Raw genomic sequence first — 20,261 nt, 5'->3', positions numbered from 1 at the left:
AGGGTCTGTGTATATGGTGTGTCCATAGATTGAGTGTGTCTATAAGTGTATGTGTACGAGGTGTGTGTGTGTGCATATTTTACAGCGTTTGTGATGAGACACCATTATCAGGTCTTTATTCGTCTTTAAGCTTGACAGAAACCAAGCTTGCTCTAACTTAGGCCAGAGGAGGACTCAGTTGATCGACATTGCCAAAAAGGAAGGGCAGTTGTCCCCTCTGGCCTTCAGGGCCATCAAACCAAGGATTTGAGGGCAACCAAGGTACTCCATACCTTCTCTCACCTTCTGCAAGTCAGCATGTTTCTCTGGGACCAGCATTCTCCACACCACGGAAGGATGGCACCCAGCAGCTTGAGCCCCAAGTCCAAAAATCCCAGGGAAGGGCTATGATTGGCCCATCTGCAGATCTATCAACGTGGCCTGTTGTTTGGCCTGCTGTGATTGGTTCCACTTGGGTGAAGGCCAACCCTGGACCAATGATTGTGGCCAGGAAGATGGAATCATGTAAAAACACGGAAGCCTCCACTTGAACCACGAGGTTGAAATAGGGCAAGGAAAGTTTTCAGAGAAGTGGGCTGATGACACTATAGATGTCTAGGAGATGGGGTATGAGGATTCTGGGTAGCAAGAGACAGAAACCTAACTTCATCCAGCAGAAACAATAAGAAGCAATTGCCAGGTCATGGAACTGGGTCGTCCAGGAGGGACCCAGCTAGATTCAGGGGGCTCAGATGTGATTGGGATTTTCCTTTCGGGGATTTCTCAGTGTAGTATCTGTAACTTTGAGCAAATTTTTAACTTTAACTTTGCATCGATGTATGTTACATGCAGAGAAGTACGCTCATCATAAATGTATAATCACAAACTGATCCCATCCATGCAGCCAGCTCCCAGATGAAGAAGTAGAACATCCCCAGGCCCCAGAAAGCGTCCTTGTGCCCCTTCCTAGTCATTGCGCACCACCACCCGGCCCCCGCCAGTAATTGCTATCCTACTTCTCACACCATAAAACAGTTTTACCCATTTTTGTACTTTAAATCAGAGGTCAGCAGACTGTTTCCGGAAAGGGCCATATAGTAAATATTTTAGATTTTATGAACCACTCAGTCTCTGTTCCAGCTAACTCTGACATTGTCGTGTGAAAGCAGTCACAGACAATGCAGGCATGAATGAGCTTGGCTGTGTTCAAATAAAACTATGGATACTGAAACTTGAGTTTCTCAACATTTTTGCGTGTCATGAAATACTATTGTTTTGATTTTTTTGGAACCACTTAAAAATGTGAAAACCATCTTAGCTCACGAGCCATACAAAGACAGGTGGTAGATAGGGTTTGGTCCACAGTGGTAGTTTGCTCACCTTCGCTTTAAATAGATGGAATCATAGAGTATGAACTCTTGGATCTGGCTTCTGCCCTTGAGCGGGTTTCTTAAGCCTCTCAAGGCCTCAGTTTCCCAATGTATAAAATAGAAGTTAATAATAGCACCTGCCCCATAGGGGTGCTGTGAAAATGAGTTAAATAGACGCAAAAGCTTAGGACAGTGCCTGGCACATAGCAAGCTCTCTACAAATGTTAGCTGATTATTTTTACAGTGTTGAGAACACAGACGCTGTGGCTGCAGGCATTCTGCCAGGCCACATGGTAGCAAAGCCAGAGAAAGTCTTTCTCTCATACCACTCAAGCGTCTCCAGGAGTAATCTGATTGGCTCACCTTGGATCATGTGGCCAATCTCCATGGCCTAGGGAATGGGGTCATCTGATTGGCCAGGCCTGGGTCACGTGCTCATCTTTTTGCTTAGGAAGGGGTTAGTGTACCTGGGACTGACAGCGCCACCTAAACCTCACAGAATGGGTGGGGGAGTTCTCCCAAAGGAAGGGGGATGGTGAAACGCTCGAGCAGGAGACGGAAGCTACCAGCAACCTCAGCATATTTATGTCAAGGTGGGTGACACCCTGGAGGGCAGGGTCAATAATGTTTCTGGGAGTTTGAAGACCCCTATTCCCAGTATCTATTGCTTCAGAACAAAGCATTCCAAAACTTAATGGCTTAAAACAACAACCATTTTGTTATCACTCATAGTTTGGTGTTAGCCATTCACCCATGATGGAAGTTTGGGTTGTGTCCATCGTTTGCTATTGCAAGTAATGCTGTGATAAACATTTATATACAAGTTTCTATTTGGACATATGTTTTCATTTCTCTTGGGTATATACCTAGGAGTAGAATTGCTGAGCCATATGGTAATTCTGTATTTAACTTTTTGAGGAACATGTGTGTGTGTGGTTTTAATTAAACAATTTTGAAATAATTATAGACTCAGGGGAAGTTGCCAACATAGTACAGAGAGGTCCTCTATACCCTTCATCCAGTTTCCCCCAAAGGTAACATCCTGTATAACTACAGCACAATACCAAACTTGGAAACTGACACTGGTGAATCTACAGACCTTATTCAGATTTCACCATTTTTACATGCCCTCCTGTTTGTGTGCATGCGTGTATGTGTATGTGTGTGTGTGTCTATGCAGTTTTATGACATGTATAGATTTTTTCCAAGGGGATTCCAGCAAAGGTTAGAAACTCCCTTTTGTTTCCAAAGTATTCCCAAAGTATACCTGCTGTCTGTATATATGTATGTTTGCTCTCTGGTCTTTAGCTAGTTAACAAACCCTAATAAGTTCAATGAGTTCTGCCATCTGGGCTGATCGTACCTCAGGTACGGGACTGTATTCTAAGGGAGACCTTAAATTAGTGATAGGATACCTCTAGTTTCAGTTTTGAAGTATTGTATTAGAGAAAGCGCCAGAGAAACAGAACCAGTGGGATGTATATATTATAAGGAATTGGCTCACTCAATTATGGAAACTGACAAGTCCTAAGATCTGCTGGGTGAGTTGGCAAGCTGGAGGTCCAGGAGAGGCAGAAGTGCAGTTCTAGTCTGAAGGCCAGCAGACTCGAGACACGGAAAGCACCAATGTTTCAGTTTGAATCTAGAAGGTAGGAAAAAGCCAGTGTTCCCGTTCAAAGGCAGTTGAGCAGAAGACAGTCTCTCTTACTCGGGGAAAGGTCAGCCTTTTTTGTTCCATGCAGGCCTTCAACTGATTGGGTGAGGCCCACCCACATTGGGGAGGGCAATCTGCTTTACTCAGTTTCCTGATTTAAATGTTCAGCTCATCCAGAGCACCCAGAATGTTTGACCAAATATCTGGGCACTTCATGGCCCAGTCAAGTTGGTGCATAAAATTAATCATTACAGGAATGATCATCAATTAAAACATAGTAGGTCAGGGTTCTCATTGGGAGTCTCTAATAAACCTGCAAGAGGTACAGAAGTTTCCCCAATCGAGGTAAGACAATTGAGGTTTCCTTTCTTCTGTTGGGGCCAGGGAAGTGGCAGGATTCAGAGTGCTGCAGCAAGTGAATAGAAGTAGGAGAGAGAGAGGGTAACAGCCTCAGAAGAGGTTGACCGGCTGGCTGAAATCATTGTGTGCTTTTAGTCAGTAATGATGTGCTGGATGAGGAATCATAAAGTCAAGTGGGGTGCCTAGAACTAGCCCAGCAGAAGCATCAAGTTTTGCAGCCCCAACTATTGCCTTAGGACAAGGAGGAGAAGTCTGCTCTTGTTAATGACTCTTTACTGCCTGGTATGAAAGCATTTCAGTATTTTAACAACTGATAACAGCCCTATCAGTGTGAACCAGCTGAATATCAACTGTGACTGTCCAGAAGGAGTAGGGATTGAATTGTTCTGATTCCTTCATCTTTGGTAGGCAAGATAATTTATGGTGATGCTATCTAATTACCTCTCTCTCTCTCTCTCCTCTCTTCTCTCTCTCTCTTTCTTTTATGTTTGAAGCACTGACATTTCCCCCCACTATTCTCGAGTTCAGTAGTTCTTACACTTGAAGGAGCAGTAGTAGAATCATCTGTAGGGTTTGTTATAATGAAAATGCACCTCCTCCCAATTCCTCATCCAGGGTTTCTAATTCCATCAGTCTGGGTGGGGCCCAAGAATTTGCATTTCCAAAGAGTTCCCAGACGCTCCAAGGACCACACTTGGAGAACCACTGCACTAATAGAACTATAATAAGGTAACAAATCTATAGGCTTTCTCTAGACAGAGCAATACATAAGAATTTTGTAGAACATTACACACTTGTGTTTCCTTTCCTTGTCTGAACTGTACAGATGATCTCTTGGGATGGAAGGCTCAGAGCCTTGCAGTTTCAGAGTGACAGTTTATCAAGGCCATCAATTCCTAAGGGAAGGAAAAATTACTGCAGGAGAAACCTGCAAATCCCTCTTTGACCAGCAAAGAGGATTGTCCATGTGTCTCCAGGAACAGCTGCCTAAGCTATAACTCTCCAAATGTCAATATCCTTCAGAAGTGACAGCCCCCAGAGCCAAACATGAAATTCTAGGAAGGGGAGGGTGTTCAATCATATCAAAGGGTTTCATCCCCTCCACCTTTCTGGCCAAAGATCTCAATTAATATAACCAGAAGTCAATCATTCACTAATCAGTTGCCCACGAGGATGAGGATTTTGGCTTTTAAGACTGTATTCTCAGGGCCTAGCACAGTGTTTGGCATGCAGTAAATGCTCAACAAACACAAATGTTGATTAATCAATGAATGAATTCATTCAATATATGTAAGAAACATTTTACTCTAGGGCAGAGCCTGAGCTGGGCAGTGCTGGGCAGAGTGGTGACTGAGACAGCCCCATCACTGCCCTCAAGGGACTCAGTCCGGTGGGGAAGGCAGACCCATCCTTAGACAATGATGACCATGAGGGGGCAAAGGAAGGCCAAGTGGGTATCAGGGAGGGCTTCCTGGAGGGGACAACAGACCTGCCTATTGAAGGATGAGTAAGGAATGAACCAGGTAAAGTGAGGGGAGTGTTCCAAGTGGCAGTTCTGACAGCTCCCTCCTTCCTCCTATTCCCCCAACAAACTGTGACAAGGCCCCCTCTAGGCTCCAGCAGCCCCCTGGACCCCTGTTCCAGCCTTGACCACTCTAAGGTATGACTGTCAGGGACAGATCTGTCTCCCCCTCACTGACTGCCAGCCCTGGGAGAGAAGGGCCAGGGCTGTTGCGGTCACTGCTGTGTCCCCAACACTGCCTAGCCCAGGGCCAGGTACAGAAGCAAGGGCTCAGGGAGTGTTTACTGAACGAATATGAGAGTGGTGTGTGTGGGTATGTGTGTGTGAAACAGTTGAAAGTGTGTTATATGAAGAGGATCAAAGTTCAAACTCCTCAACCCTAATTTCCCACCCCCAGGAAGTGGCATAACAGCAGTTAAAGACTAGAGCTCCACTGCTGGGAGTCCAGCATTTCCACTTACCCATCTAGGCCCCATCTGTAAAATGGTGCCTCTGCATATGGTTATTTTGAGGATTAAATGAGTTATTCACATAAAGTGCTTAGAATGGTACTTGGAATGTAGTAAGTGGTCATTAAATGCTAGCTGTCCTTATTTTTCAATCATTTCTGATCCTTCCTTTTTTTTTTTTAATTTATTTTTGGCTGTGTTGGGTCTTTGTTGCTGTGCACAGGCTTTCTCTAGTTGCAGCGAGCAGGGGCTGCTCTTCGTTGCAGTGCAGGGGCTTCTCATTGCAGTGGCTTCTCTTGTTGCACAGCACAGGCTCTAGGCATGTGGGCTTCAGTAGTTGTGGCACGTGGCTCAGTAGTTGTGGCTCATGGGCTCTAGAACGCTGGGTCAGTAGCTGTGGCACACGGGCTTAGTTGCTCCACGGCATGTGGGATCTTCCCTGACCAGGGCTCGAACCCATGTCCCCTGCATTGGCAGGCGGATTCTTAACCACTGTGCTACCAGGGAAGTCCCTGATCCTTCCTTTTTAAGCCAACATCCTCTCCTGTCCCCATCTCTTATATCCAGCCACTTGAATCACCAATACTTGCCCTTCCTTGTGACATTTCATGCCTCTGAGCCTCTGCACATGCTGTTCCCTCCCCGCTGGTACACCCTTTCTGAACTTGTCCATCCAGGGAACTCCTATTCAGCCGGCACAGTCCAGCAATCACATCACCCCTCCAGACCTCCAGGTTTCAGATCTATGGGATCAAAGTCTCCTTTCCTGTCCTCCAGCTTTTGACCCTTCCCTAAAGTCCAAGTTCTGGGGAAGTAAGTGGTCCAGCGCTAAGCATCCCTTTCACTGGGTCTCTTGGTGCTCTGTCACCCCCTTGTGCCCAGGCTCAGACCTGCATGGAAAAATGCGCCTAGAAAGTTCTGGGAGAAGTGCTGGTGATTCTCCACCGTGTACCCCAGGGTCACTCTCAGCCTTTCTCCTCCTGCTCTGGGCCCTGGGAGACTGCCCTGTGTGGACTCCATCCACGGGAGTCCCTTGCCCTTGCCTTCTGGTTGGGTTCTCCCCGTTACAGGCACTGACAGGAAATCTGAAGGTAAGTAGTGGGGGAGAGGTTGGAGTATTTATTTTCTGGGCCCCTCCCTGCATCCCTGCAGTTCTGGCGGTGGCTGTGTTCCTCTACCTAGAGTTACAGCTCCTGTGGGCTCCACTCCAAACTTTAGCTTTCTGCCTGAAGGGTGGTAATGGCTTGGTTCTGGCTCCAGCTGGTTCCCTGGCGTCGCCCCATATTTTGTGGCTTCTTTCACCCTGCCAACCGCTCTAAACTTTCCCTTCATAAATGTTCTCACTTAAACGCTATTTTATTTTTTGACCGCACCACGTGGCTTGTGGGGATCTTAGTTCCCTGACCAGGGACTGAACCTGGGCCCTCGGCAGTGAAAGCGCTGAGTCCTAACCACTGGACTGCCAGGGAATTTCCCCCCACTTAAACTCTTTGAATGGCTACCTGTTTCCTGCCAGGACCCTAACTGAATCACATTATAAACTTAGGGTGAGCCCAGGAGAGAAGGGGACCCTCGCCCACCAGTGTGCCCCAGAATTTCTCTTTAGGATGAGCTTGGGATGGCCAAGGGGCTCACAGGAGGGCTTGTCTGGAAGCTGATAAGATTTATATGGGGTTATTTGTGGGGAGGGGGCTAAAGCCTTCGTGACACTTCCATTGGAGTGTCTCTGTCTGTACCCTTGAAGGAGGGTGGAAGGAAAAAACTTTTACTCCTGTGTGTATTGCAGGTCACTTGGGTCCTTGGTTAACTCTCTCACTTTCTGTTTCCCTCAAGAGCCCTGAGAGGAAGGCGGTAATATGGTTCAGAGAGGTGAAGTCATTTGTCCAAGGCCACATGGTGAATGATTATAATAGCTACCTTAAACAAAACAGAACTGTTTCATTACATTTCTGTGAAGTTCTGGAACAGGCAACACTAATTTCCAGTAAAAAAAAAAAGAAAAAGAAAAACAGAAAGGCATGGAGTTGCCTCTGGGGGTGAAGTAGGGTGTGAGTATGCCCTGGAAAGAGGCAAAAAAACAATGTTCTCAGGTGATGGAAATGTTTATGTCTTAATTTGGGTGCTTAGTCACATGGGCGTATCTGTTTGTCACAACTCGTTGTACTGCTCTCTTAAGGTCCAAGCATTTTAATTTTTATTTTCAAAATAAATAAAAAAGAATTTACAAGCCCATTTTTGAGTGCTACATCCCAGGTCGGTCCAAAGTGCTTTGCCCAAGAATGAATTCTCACGACCAATTTATGAAGGACGTGATGATAATAATCAGCAAATATTTCTGAAGCACTTACCATTCGTGTATTTACTCTCTGAAAATAACGTGTATGGAATGCCTGTCTTGTAGTAAACTAACCAAACACAAAAATGACACTCCTCCTAGTGGGGAGGCAGATAATTAGAAAAAAAATAAATAAGTGAAATACATAGAATGTTGGATGGTGACAAGTTCTATGGGGAAAAGCAAATAAGGCAGCAGGTAGGGGATCATGGCGTGGGGGTGTGTGTGTGTGGGTCATGTTTTATAGACTTGATGGTATGACATCCCCATGACAAAGGGACTGTGAGAGACCACGTTATCAGAAGAGGAAACTGAGGCACAGAGAGGTCACCAGCCTCAGTCCCGCCAAGAGGCAGGGCTGGAGCTGGAAACCCCAGGATTCCTTCCAGGGCTGGCCCTGACCATGGGCATGGGGAACCATGGGCAGACCCCTCGTTCTCTCCCTTGGGGAAGGGGGCATGCAATGATCAGAAAGTTAATGACTTGGGACTGGGGTCTCCGAAAGGAGGAAATCGTTCAGCTCAATGAGGGGACCCCCCCCTTCCCCCTCCCCACCCCCAGCTGAGGGCTTGATCTAGTTGGAGCGCCGGACTGGAGGCACGGTAACCAAAGGGGTTAATGAGGTGGGGGTCTCCAGGATGGGGATGTTGAAGGACTGGGGGGGTATTCCAGCGGCAGGTGAGATTTCCCCGGGGCTGGAAGCCTTTAGCGGGGTGAAGGCTTAAAGGGGTTAAGGGGGAGCGACAAAGGAGGGGTTAATGGGGGCGGGCCCGGCCGGGCCGGGGCGGGGCCTCGGCTGGAGGCTCTGGCCCGGGGGCCAGTAGAAGTCGCCGCCGGGTTCCTGCGCCGCCGTGGAACCCGGCTCCCCTAGCTGCGGAGAGAGGCGCCACCTGCCCCGTCCAGCCGTCACGCGCAGGTAGCCGCCGGTCCCTCCCCTGCCCGCGCCGGTCCTGCGGCCGCCGGGGACTGCTCCTCCCCGCGCCCCTCGGGGGCTCTGCGTCCCCGCGTCCGTCCGCTGCCTCAGTCTCCCGCGCCGTCTCCGTCCCCGCCCCTCTCTGGGGCTGGCTCCTCCCGGCGTCTCTGCGGCTGACTTTGTCTCTGGGTCTGTCTCCATCTCTCCGTCTGTCTCTGATGTCTCTCTGGATCTGCGGTCCCTCTCCCTCTGGGTGTGTCTCTCCTTCTCCATCTCCGGATGTCTCTGTCGATTCCTTTATCTCTGCCTCTCCGTCGCTCTCTCACTCTGTTTGCCTCCGTCCCTGTGTCTTGATGAACTCTCAGTTTCTGTGGATCTCTCTGCTTCCAGCTCCCCGTCTCCCCATCTCTGGGCATCTCTTTGCCGTTTCCCTTCCTGTCTCTGTCTCTCGGTATTCCTCTGTCTCTGTCTCTCTGTATCTTAGATCCGGTTCTGGCAACTTGACCCCGTCATCATCTCATTCCAAATCCTCGCAAATTCCAACTTTCCCCTGGGCTGAGGAGCTGCTTGGGAGCGGGGTAGGGGGCAGTAGGGTAGCCACCTGGGGCAGGTGGACTCTGAGTGCCCCTGTGACCCCGCCTCCCCCTTAATAGTCACCCCACTGCTCTGGAGGTCGCACCCACCCCATCCTCCGATTTCAGGAATTCCTGGCTGGGGGGTAAACTTCCTCCCCCACTTCCTCCCTTCCAGGATTTGGCTGGGTCACCCGTTAACTCCTTCCTGCCTTGGCTTCATTCCCCCCTCCTTGAGCTGGACACCCCCCACCTCCAAGCACGCTGAAGGACAGCTCTGGAATTTCGGTTGTGGGACGTGCGCTGTGTACTCAGGCGGGACGTGCGCTGGGGGATTTTCTTGCGGGCACAGATGGAGATGATGGGGGCCACATCCCCACCGCCCCCCACCAGGGCCCATCACCAGCCCCACTCTTTCTGAACTCACCAAGGACCCCTCACAACTCGTCTCTGTGGTTGAGCTTGACTTCAGGTTTGCGGTGAGGTTGGGGAGGTTTTCCTTTCTGGTGGTGGGGCGTCCAGTAGTAGAAAATGAGAGAGACTGATGCGGGGAGGGGCTCCAGAACTCTGGGAATCATAGAATCAAGAAGTCTTGCATGTGAAGTCTTTGAATGAAAGGACCCAAGTAAGTGAGAATGATCAGAGAGGAGGACCAGGAATGCTCAAACCTTCAAATTAAAGGTCCTTAGGATATTTGAATCCTTCAATCCAAAAAGCTTGGTGTTGGAATCTTGGCAGTTTTCAGTGTTCGCACACAGCCGAGAGCTTGAAAGTGCTTGCAGAGCCAGCTAGACCAAGCCCCCCATTTTACAGATGGGGAAACTGAGGCCCAAGAGCAGAAGTCCCCACAGTGAGTCAGTTTCAGGCTAAGGTTGGGACTCCAGTTCCACTGAAGCCCCAATCCAAAGATCTGGCTTCTTTTGCTGCCACTGAGTCGGATTCCTGTGGGGCAGGAGGTCTTCATAGGGAGGAGGGAAGAACGCCAAGGTGAGTGTGAATGGCTGGAACCCAGGAGGGAGCCTTTTAGAGGCAGAGGAGAGAAAATATTTCTAAAACCATGGTGTTGGAGAAGGAGAGGGGACAAGAGTTGGTTTGGGTGGAAGGGGTGGAGTTTCAGAGAAGGAGGGAAGAGAGGGGAAGGGGGGGGTAGTGCAGAGATTAACTCCCGCCTGACTCTGTCTCCTGACCCTCCCCATGAAGCCCACTGCTCCCGCAGGACAGGGCCTATAATTTGGTTTGTGTCTAGACAAATAACTCAGCCGGTGTGAGCGAGCAGGGAGGAACGTGGCAAGTCTCCCTGGGAGGCAGCCTGGGCTCCTAATGTCCCCTCCAGGGGGGTGAGAATTTAGGGACCAGGTGAATGTGGTGACTACCCCTTCCACATTGAATCCTTAGTATCTTAGAATTCTGCATAACCGTAGAACTTTAGGCTGCTAGAATGTTAAAAAAAAAAAAACAGATTAGATAGGGAGGAAAAAGGAAGTGAGATTTACGGTATGTAGAGTATGTTCCCATTTCTGTAAAAAAGAAAAGGGAAATACATATTCGTGTTTGCTGGGCAAAGATAGTAATCACTGAGAGTTTAATAATAGATTGTGAAAGTTATAGAATGTTAAAAAAATCATAGAGCGTTCTAACAATAGAACTTGAGAATCTTGGAATGTGAGACGCTGGGATACTGGAAACTTAGAAGGAGAAGGGCATGGAAAACCACCATGATAATAATAATAGAATGGAAGAAAGGTAAAGCTCTAGAATGTTATAATAATAGAACAGTAAACCAGGAACTGGACTAACGATAGAACCTGAGGGTTTGAGAAGCTTGCAATCTAGATCAGAGGAGTAGAGTCAAGGACTCTGGTGTCCCTTTTGGGCGGTGTGGGGGGGGGGGTGGAGGGGATGGGGACCCCTTCGGTAGAAATGGGGAAACTGAGGCCTAGCGGAGCGGTCACGGTGGCCGGACTGTCCCCCGGTTTCCGCAGGCCAGCCGCCAGGACACCAGGTGGGGAGCGAGGCTTGGTGATCACATTTCGTCCCCTAATGAGCAGACCGGAGCTGGCTGGTCCCCCGGGGCTGTCAGGGGAGCAGGAGCCCTCAGAGGAGGGAAGTAGTGGGGGGTGAGAGAGGCGACCTGGAGGCTTCTAGTACAAGACCGGTGAGTGAGGGGGTGTGGGGCTCTATTACCTCTCCCTCTTGTCCTTTCACCGCCCCCCGCCCGCAGTCCTTCAGCCTTGCTGGACTTAGAGGTGGCTGCCGGGGCCCAGGGACTTATCTGGCTTGAGCAGCTGAGGTGCAAAGTGGGGGCAGTGGTCTGACAGTCCTTCCTGTCTCCCCACTATCGCTCCACATTCTCAGCTTATCTCTCTTCCCTGCGCCTCTGGGAGGGGCCAGCAGGGACCACGAGGGAGGCCTGTGGGACTGGGGAGCTTCTTGTGGGCACTGTGAGATTTGGGGGTTGACCTCCCACACACAAAGCCTGAGTAAGGGAGGCAACTTAGATCCCAGACGAACAGGGTCTTGGCTCCAGGGCGCTGGGCAAGGGAGTCAGGTGATGGAGGGGTCACCCAAGACGCCGAGGTCACTTGCTTTCTTGTGGTGAGAGTCCGTGGATCTTTCAGCAGATTCTTAACGGGGGCTGAGAACCCCGGAAAGACTTGAGAAAAATTACGGGAATGCAGGGGGTGAAGAGAGAAAACATTCAGGTAAGGGGAAGCTTTTTAGTTAAGAATGACAGATCTATGCAGTCTTGACACATCATGTGACTTAGACAACTGCTTTGTGGCTCTAGGCCTCAGTTTCCCCATCTGTATCAGGCAGGGGTCAGAAATAGCCTCGCGCCCCCCAGTTGTGGCATATAGGCCTGTTGCATTGTGGAGTTCTAAGAGTCTGCCATTCCGCGCTGTCTTTCGGGGGTTTGGTGGTGGGCAGATCTCAGGTGGGGGAGAAGAGAGGGTTGAATGCCCCTCCCCCATGCCCACCATCCCCCCAAGAAGCAGATGGGTTGAGGAGGGATGGGAGGAGGGAGGGGTAGGCGGCCAACTGGTTCCCCCTCGAGGAAATTAGCAATAGGAAGTGTATTTCCTTTGGCTGCAGGAAATCAGTCTCATGCCTGTGTACCCACCCCAGCCTCAGCTGAACCCAGGGGTTCTTGAGAGGGTGGGGCAAAGGGAACTCCCAGCTCTCAGTGCCTCCTCCCATTATGAACTGGTTCATTCTTGTGTCAGCTCCCCAGTGCCTGTGGAATAGTAATAATTGTTCAAATACTGCACAATTTATAGACGATATCACCTTTACCAAGGATTTTCTTTTTTTTAATTAATTTTGTTTTTTATTGAAGTATAGTTGGTTTACAATATTGTGCCAATCTCTGCTGTACAGCAAAGTGACTCAGTTATACACATATAATCTTTTTTTTTAAATATTGTTTTCCATTATGGTTTATCACAGGATATTGAATATATCAATAGTTCCCTGTGAATAAATTCGGAGATGTTTCATCCTCTTCAGTTTTCTGGAAGAGTTTGTATAGAATTGATATTTTCCTTTTTTCTTCTTTTTTCTTTTGGCCGAGCCACGCAGCATGCAGGGTCCTAGGCACAGGGTCAAACCTGTGCCCCCTGCAGTGGAAGCACGGAGTCTTAAGCACTGGACTGCCAGGGAAGTCCCAAGGATTTTCACATCTGGAATGTGACTAGTATAAAAGTTGTACCCCACCCCCCCTTCCTATAGAAGGGGAAACTGAGGCTCCTGAAGAAGTAATTCCCTCAGTGTTACAGGAGGAAGGAGAGACCCAGGGCAGACAGAGGGGAGAGAGGTGTTTGGGTTTTTGTTTTGTTTTGTTTTTTAATATACATTTATTTATTTATTTATTTTTGGCTGTGTTGGGTCTTCGTTGCTGGGCGCGGGCTTTCTCTAGTTGCATTGAGCGGGGGCTACTCTCTGTTGTGGTGCACGGGCTTCTCATTGTGGTGGCTTCTCTTGTTGCGGAGCATGGGCTCTAGGCGCGCGGGCTTCAGTAGTTGTGGCTCGTGGGCTCAGTAGTTGTGGCTCGCGGGCTCAGTAGTTGTGGCTCGCGGGCTCTAGAGTGCAGGCTCAGTAGTTGTGACGCACGGGCTTAGTTGCTCTGCGGCATGTGGGATCTTCCCGGACTAGGGCTCGAAACAGTGTCCCCCGCATTGGCAGGCGGATTCTTAACCACTGCACCACCAGGGAAGCCTGAGAGAGCTGTTTTGAGTGATTTGCTCTGGGCAGGTGGTTTCAGTTCAAAGGTAGGGACCGGATTGCACTGTTCCAGCCAGGAGCAAGCCCCCTCTGTCCCATCTCCACAGGATCCAGGAGTCTCTGTGAGTCTGAGGTGAGGGCAGCTCTTCAGTCATGGAGGACCCGACAGTGGGGAGGACTTACTAAGTGGGACTCAGCCCTGATCTTTCAAAGTCAATTGTGCAGCAGATAGATCCTGCCCTTTTCACTTTTTCCCTCCCCGCCTCTTCCTCTGGGTCCCTGCAGGGACTCGCTTGAGCTTGAAGTGGGGGGTGGTGCCGCCTCAAGGTGAGTGGGAGCCTGTGTTGGAGGAGGGGCTGACCAATGCCTGTTCCCTCAGTCCAAAGTCATTTCTTGAGTGCCTACTGTATGCCGGGCCTGTCCTGGGTGCTGGCGAAACAGCAGTCAACACAAGGTCCCTGCCCTCCTGGAATGTCCGTTCTAGACAGACAGACAGACACAAACAAGATGCAAAGTGATGTGAGGAGAGAGCCCTGGGAATGGGTGGGCAGGACTCTGGGTACAGAGGGCCTCCCTGAGGAAGTGAAGGAGGTGAGGGAGCTAGTCATAAGTAAGTCTGAAGGAAGAACAAAGGTTTTGTTTTGTTTTGGCTGCGTTGGGTCTTCGTTGCTGCGCGTGGGCTTTCTCTCGTTGCGGTGCGCGGGCTTCTCATTGCGGTGGCTTCTCTTGTTGTGGAGCGCGGGCTCTAGGTGCACGGGCTTTAGTAGTTGTGGCACGCGGGCTCAGTAGTTGTGGCTCGCAGGCTCTAGGGTGCAGGCTCAGTAGTTGTGGTGCACGGGCTTAGTTGCTCCGTGGCATGTGGGATCCTCCCGAACCAGGGATCGAACCCGTGTCCCCCGCATTGGCAGGCGGATTCCTAACCACTGCGGCACCAGGGAAGTCCAGAACAAAGGTTTTGACGCTGGAAAGAAGGTCCAGCCTTGAGGCTGCTGAGGTGGGGGAGGGGAGGTGGGCAAGAAAGTCAGCTAGGCTGCCCAGGCTGGTCAGGCAGTGCCTTGTCACCTGGGGTGAGGATTTGGGATTTTACCCCAAGTCCACTGGGAAGCTATTGGAGAGTTTCAAGCAGAGAAGTAACAAGAGCTGATTTACATGTTAGAGAGACCTTTCTGGCTGCCACGTGGGAAGTGAGTGGAGGGAAGTCAGAGTGGCAGCCAGGAAAGCCGTGAGGAAGCTACTGCAAAGTCCAAGCCAGTGGTGATGGCTGAGCAGAGCGGGCGGCAGCAGGGGTTTTAGAGACATGCATGGATTCAGGATTTAGTGTGGAGGTAGGGAGAGCCAAGTGGCCTTTCCCATGAGAAGATGCTCAGGCATCTGGGAGGTCCCCATGTACCTGCTGTGTACCTTTGGGCTCATCCCTTCCCTTCTCTGGGCCTTGGTTTCCTCATCTGTCCAATCGACTCAACCAGTGGTTTTCAAAGTGTGTTCTGGGGATTCTTCAGAGGTGGCCTTCCTCCCGCCGCCTCATTTTTCCTCCAGCACAGAGCAGCTTCCTCTGTCACTGTCTTAGATGGGGTTTCCAGCTGAGACGTCTCTTTTTTTTTTTTTTTTTTTTTTAAGTGGTTTCACAGCCTAAAAACTAAGCTGATGCAAACCCTTGGATGAAGTGGCTTCTGAAAGTACCTCTAATTCAGGACTTCGCTCCCCAGCTCTCTGGGGGCTGACAGTGGTCCGGGGCTTGGACCAAGATTGTCCTTTGCCCTGTCCTTCAAGGTCTCCGCAGGACCAGGAGGGTGAGACCCGAGACTCTCGCTCGAGAAAGTCGGAGGGGAGTGGGAAGAGACAATGAAGGGGGCAGTCTCTGAGGGAGGGGACTGCTGGCACTGCCCCCAGGGCTCCACCTTGTTCCCGACCTCAACCGAGTCCAGCAGCTGCTCCTCTCAGCCATTCCCCGCCTCGCCCCCCCACCCCAGCCCCCTGCAGCTATGCTTCCCTGGGCTGTCAGCCCAGGGCCCTTTTCTGTCCAGTTATTCCTGGGTGAAAACTGAACTGCAGGCTGGAGAAAGGGGTTGCAGGCTGGAGAAAGCCGAGATTTCCCCTCTCCCGCTATCAGGACCTTGGACAGGTCTCTGAACTTCTCTGTGCCTCAGTTTGTCGAACAGGGGGAATAACGCTATTCCTCACAGGAGTCTTGAAATTCTAAAATTCATACCCGTAAAAGTGCTTAAGACAGGGTCTGCTATGTAGTAGGACTTAATAAACTTTAGCTGTTATTATCACCACCGTCATCATTATAGTCAAAAATGAGGTGCCCTGGGTTAGGAGCAGGAGGGCTGGTTCTAGCCCGGTTCCGTCACTGCCTTGCTGTGCATCCTTGAGGGGAATGACGCAGCCTCTCTGGGCCCAGTCTCCCTGTCTATAACATGATAGTTGAGACCAGTTCTCCATTTCCCACAGCATGATATGATACTTGTGCAAGTTTTACATGGTTTCTGGAAGAAAGTTTTAAAATCTGAGTTGGATCTTTATTTTAACGTCTGTTAGGGAAAAAATATATCTGGCATCTCAAATCTGTGTTTTCAGAGAGCCGTTGCTTAGAGTGGGGCTCAATTTGGCATCGTTAGGGTCCCCACCCTCTGCAGCCCACTGGAGTCAGGGCAAAAGGGGTGTGGGGAGAAGGGGGTGGTCCATGACTCCTCTCACTGCAGTCTTCTCTCCCCACAGGTGCTGCAAAATCAGCTTTGAACTGTGAGGCAGGGCCACCTCATCTCAACTGCTCAGCTCCCACCAGGACCAAGCTGGAGCCCCGTCCTTGTCCCCTTTAAATTCCCTGTATTAGTAACCCTGCTCTGATCTAGCCCTTACTCACCTCCTTCCTGTTTCTTAAAAACCCTTCCCACGTTCCCCAGACCGAGCCCTTCCTCTCTTTCATCCCCCACAGGACACCTCCTTTTCCGTAATCTTCTCCTCACTGTTTACCTTACTTATTTCCTTACTTCTTACTGGGGTCCTAGGAAATGCTAGCACCCCCATCCATATTGCCTGGTCTTTTCAACACTCCCTAACTGTAGACTATCCTATCTCAACACTATCCCATACATTTCCACCCCACCATTACTTCAGCATGGCCACGCTTACTTTCTACATCCTCCGCAAATCTCTCTCTCTCACCACTGCCCACTGATGCCTTCGTCTCCTCTATAAACACCATAAACACCCACCTCAGTCAATTTTGTGTGACCCCAATACTCCTCCATTTATGCTCTGATTGGGTTCATAAAACCTCCTTGACAAAGACCTTTGTTAATCCTGCCATCCCCCAAACCTCCCTCTTGTCGTAATTCTATCCCTCCTCCAACTTTTCCCTCTCAAGCTCTATCCTTCCCTGCCCAGCCTGGCCCACGATTCGTGGTCAGCTTCATCTCTTCGCTGTGGACTGCCTCCCACCATGTTCCCCTGAGCCTCCAAGGAGGGGGCTCAGGGGGCCTGATGGCCTCCCGCCACCCATGGCCCCACAGCCCCCGTGGGCCAGGGGAAGCATCTCGAAAGCCTCAGTGCCGAGGATGGGCAACCGCACGTGGGAGGGCTGCCACGTGGACTCCCTCGTGGACCACCTCTTCCCGCCCTCCCTCTACATCTTTGTCATCGGCGTGGGACTGCCCACCAACTGCCTGGCCCTGTGGGCCGCCTACCGCCAGGTGCGGCAACACAACGAGTTGGGTGTGTACCTGATGAACCTCAGCATCGCCGACCTGCTGTACATCTGCACGCTGCCGCTGTGGGTGGACTACTTCCTGCACCACGACAACTGGATCCACGGCCCCAGCTCCTGCAAGCTCTTCGGGTTCATCTTTTATACCAACATCTACATCAGCATCGCCTTCCTCTGCTGCATCTCCGTGGACCGCTACCTGGCCGTGGCCCACCCACTGCGGTTCACCCGCCTGCGCCGCGTCAAGACGGCCGTGGCCGTGAGCTCCGTGGTCTGGGCCACGGAGCTGGGAGCCAACTCGGCACCCCTGTTCCATGATGAGCTCTTCCGCGACCGTTACAACCACACCTTCTGCTTCGAGAAGTTCCCCATGGAGGGCTGGGTGGCCTGGATGAACCTCTACCGGGTCTTCGTGGGCTTCCTCTTCCCGTGGGCCCTCATGCTGCTCTCCTACCGCGGCATCCTGCGGGCTGTGCGGGGCAGCGTGTCCACCGAGCGCCAGGAGAAGGCCAAGATCAAGAGGCTGGCCCTCAGCCTCATTGCCATCGTGCTGGTCTGCTTTGCGCCCTACCATGTGCTCCTGCTGTCCCGCAGCGCTGTCTACCTGCGCCACCCCTGGGACTGTGGCTTCGAGGAGCGTGTCTTCTCGGCATACCACAGCTCACTGGCCTTCACCAGCCTCAACTGTGTGGCCGACCCCATCCTCTACTGCCTCATCAACGAGGGCGCCCGCAGTCACGTGGCCAAGGCCCTGCACAACCTGCTCCGCTTTCTGGCCAGCGACAAACCCCAGGAGATGGCCAACGTCTCGCTCACCCTGGAGACCCCGCTCGCTTCCAAGAGCAACAGCATGGCCAAGGCCATGGCAGCCAGCTGGGTGGCCGCTCAGCCCTCCCAGAGGGACCAGGTGCAGCTGAAGATGCTGCTGCCGGCACAGTGAACCTCGTGTCGTGCAGAGCCCCCACTCCTCCATACGAGTCCCACCCTCCCTTCCCTCCTGGTCCGGTGTATGCAAATTGTATGTAAATAAGACTACATTAATATCCATAAGCATGTAAGAAAATAGGAAAATAGTGAGGTTGATGTGTCACTGGTCAACCATCGTCCTCCACCATGACCCCCTAACAATTCAGTAGAACTGTGCCTAGCGCTGTGCTGGGTGGTGCTAGTGACCCAGCAATGACAAATGACAGCGCTGGCCCTGCCCTCATGGCTCCCACTCCACTGGGGGAGACAGATCTGTCCCTGGATACTGATGACCCAGAGTGGGCAGGGCTCAGACGGGGAGCCCTGGGGCTGGGGGAACCCAAGAAGGCATCAGACCCAGTCTGGGGGTCAGAAAGGGCTTCCTAGAGGAGGGGACCAGTAGATTAACTTTCCAGAAGGTAAAGACAAAAAAGTTAGGATTACTTTCAACAAGGGGGTAAAAGTCTGTGACTCACGGGGATGGTGGAAGAAGAAATTCACCGAGTGCTGAGTGGTCACTTTTGCCTTTGGGAAACCCCCGGTCATATAGGGGAGAGAGAGAGAGCAGGACAGAGCATTTCAGAGTTTCAAGATAAACAGCATTCTTCAGGTCAGGATTGAGGAGGAGGAGGAGGGAGCAGAATCAAATGAAGGGCAATCAGCAAACTGGCTGGTGGAGCAGGGAGCAGGGCAGGCTTGGGAAGGGGGCTGGGGACAAGAGAAGGGTATTTATTCATTCATTCAAGGGAGATTTGTTTATACCTACTCTTTGCCCAGCCCTGTGCTGGCCGGCGGCTGGGGACAAAACGGTGACCAAGACAGCCCAGGCCCTGCCCTCATGGAGCTCACAGTAAATGAATAAAGATAAACATAACATTTGGAATCGATAAGGGTAATGGGGAAAAATAAAGCTGACTGAGGGGACAGAGAGTGATGCGGAGTCTGATCTAGATAAGGAGGTCAGGGAGGGCTCACGGAGAAGGGGGCATTTGAGAAAAGACCTGAAGGAGGAAAGGGGTCAGATGGAAGAGCATTGCAGGTCGAGGGAACAGCAAGTGCAAAACGTGGAGTAAGAGACTGCCTGCATTTGAGGGCCAGCAAGTACACACAGTGGTGTCGCGGGAACCAGGGCGGGAGGATGTAAGGAATGGAATTGAGACAGGCCAGGGACGGGGGCTGATATTATAGAGCTTTGTGAAGCTCTTTGCCTTTTATTCCAAGAGAAATGGGAGCTACAGAGGGGCTCTTAGCAGAGGATTGGGATTTGGCTTAAATGTTAACAGGATTCCCTGGCTGCTGAGTAGGGAACAGAATATGGGAAGTAAGGGCAGAAGCCAGGAGCCCAGGCTGATGGCTGGACCGGGGTCGGGAGGTGGGTGGTGGTGGAGTGGGGAAGGATCGGTGTCAGCTTTGGGATTTATCTTGAAGGAATTCGATGATGGAAGAAGCACAAGGGCCTGTGGGATTATGTAACTCAAGCCCCTTGCCCATCCTGGGAAAAGGGTGACCAGGGGACCTGAACTGGAAAGACTTCTGGGAATGATCCCAGGCCCTACTCAAGGGCCGTCACCGAAGAGGCCAAGTGATTAGCCCAGGGTCACGCAGCCGGTGAGTCAACGCTGGGGCCATCCTGGGCTTCCTCTCCCCTCCCTGTCTCTGCCTCTGTTCCCATGCCCCAGAGTGGCCAAGGCTGCTGTCCTGGCTGATGGTGTTCCCCTCCCTCCCCTGGCCCTCAGGGGTCAACCAGGAATGGCTGTCCTTCTAGAACTAGGCTGGAGAGCAGGAGGAAACACACAGCTCTGGACAGGCCTCGCCCCTTCTGATAGGCCATCTCCCTCCCTTCCTCCCCACGGGTGTGTAACAGGCTCCAGGCTCCTGATGAGATGTGAAGATCTCCCTACACACACACACACACACACATGGGCACAAACACACCATTGCCCCAGAAGTTCCCAGAAGAGGTTCCTGGAAACCCTTCTCAGAGAAAGAAAGAGGAGGGAGGAGGGGAGTGAGAAAAAAAATGAACTTAATGAGGAAAATGGTTTTGCAGGAGGAGGGGTGGGTCACTGAGATGCAGGAAGTTGGGTCTTTGGTGTTGTGGGGAAGAGAAAAGAGGGAGGCCTGGGATCTGGGCGGGGAGGTGGGGGCTGGTAGTTTTCCCACTCTGTCTCACTGCTATAAAGCTACTGGGATGGAGATGTAGGGGAACAG

General features: G+C 51.3%; 1 protein-coding gene across 2 annotated transcripts; it reads left to right on the top strand.

The window, feature by feature from the left end:
- Window positions 1–8,452: 8,452 nt before the first annotated feature.
- On the top strand, window positions 8,453–18,157 carry GPR4 (G protein-coupled receptor 4). 2 transcript variants are annotated; one of them, XM_082367686.1, is made up of 3 exons: window positions 8,485–8,585; window positions 9,333–9,633; window positions 16,097–18,157. In XM_082367686.1, the coding sequence occupies exon 3, from the start codon at window positions 16,879–16,881 to the stop codon at window positions 18,022–18,024; it is 1,146 nt and encodes a 381-aa protein (XP_082223812.1). In that variant the 5' UTR covers window positions 8,485–8,585; window positions 9,333–9,633; window positions 16,097–16,878; the 3' UTR covers window positions 18,025–18,157. The 2 variants fall into 2 exon arrangements, with proteins under 2 accessions (XP_082223811.1, XP_082223812.1); XM_082367685.1 differs by lacking the exon at window positions 9,333–9,633 and having other exon boundaries at window positions 8,453–8,585.
- The last annotated feature ends 2,104 nt before the right edge of the window (window positions 18,158–20,261 follow it).

Source organism: Balaenoptera borealis (assembly GCF_965194805.1).
Source record: "Balaenoptera borealis genome assembly, chromosome: 19".
Taxonomy (NCBI): Eukaryota; Metazoa; Chordata; class Mammalia; order Artiodactyla; family Balaenopteridae; genus Balaenoptera; species Balaenoptera borealis.
The sequence above is the reverse complement of the archived record's forward strand: the minus strand, read 5'-3'. Positions and strand labels throughout refer to the sequence as shown.

What these genes read in the sequence shown, in the direction of transcription:
- GPR4 (XM_082367685.1), top strand. Translation starts at nt 16,879, where the DNA reads ATGGCCCCACAGCCCCCGTGGGCCAGGGGAAGCATCTCGAAAGCCTCA.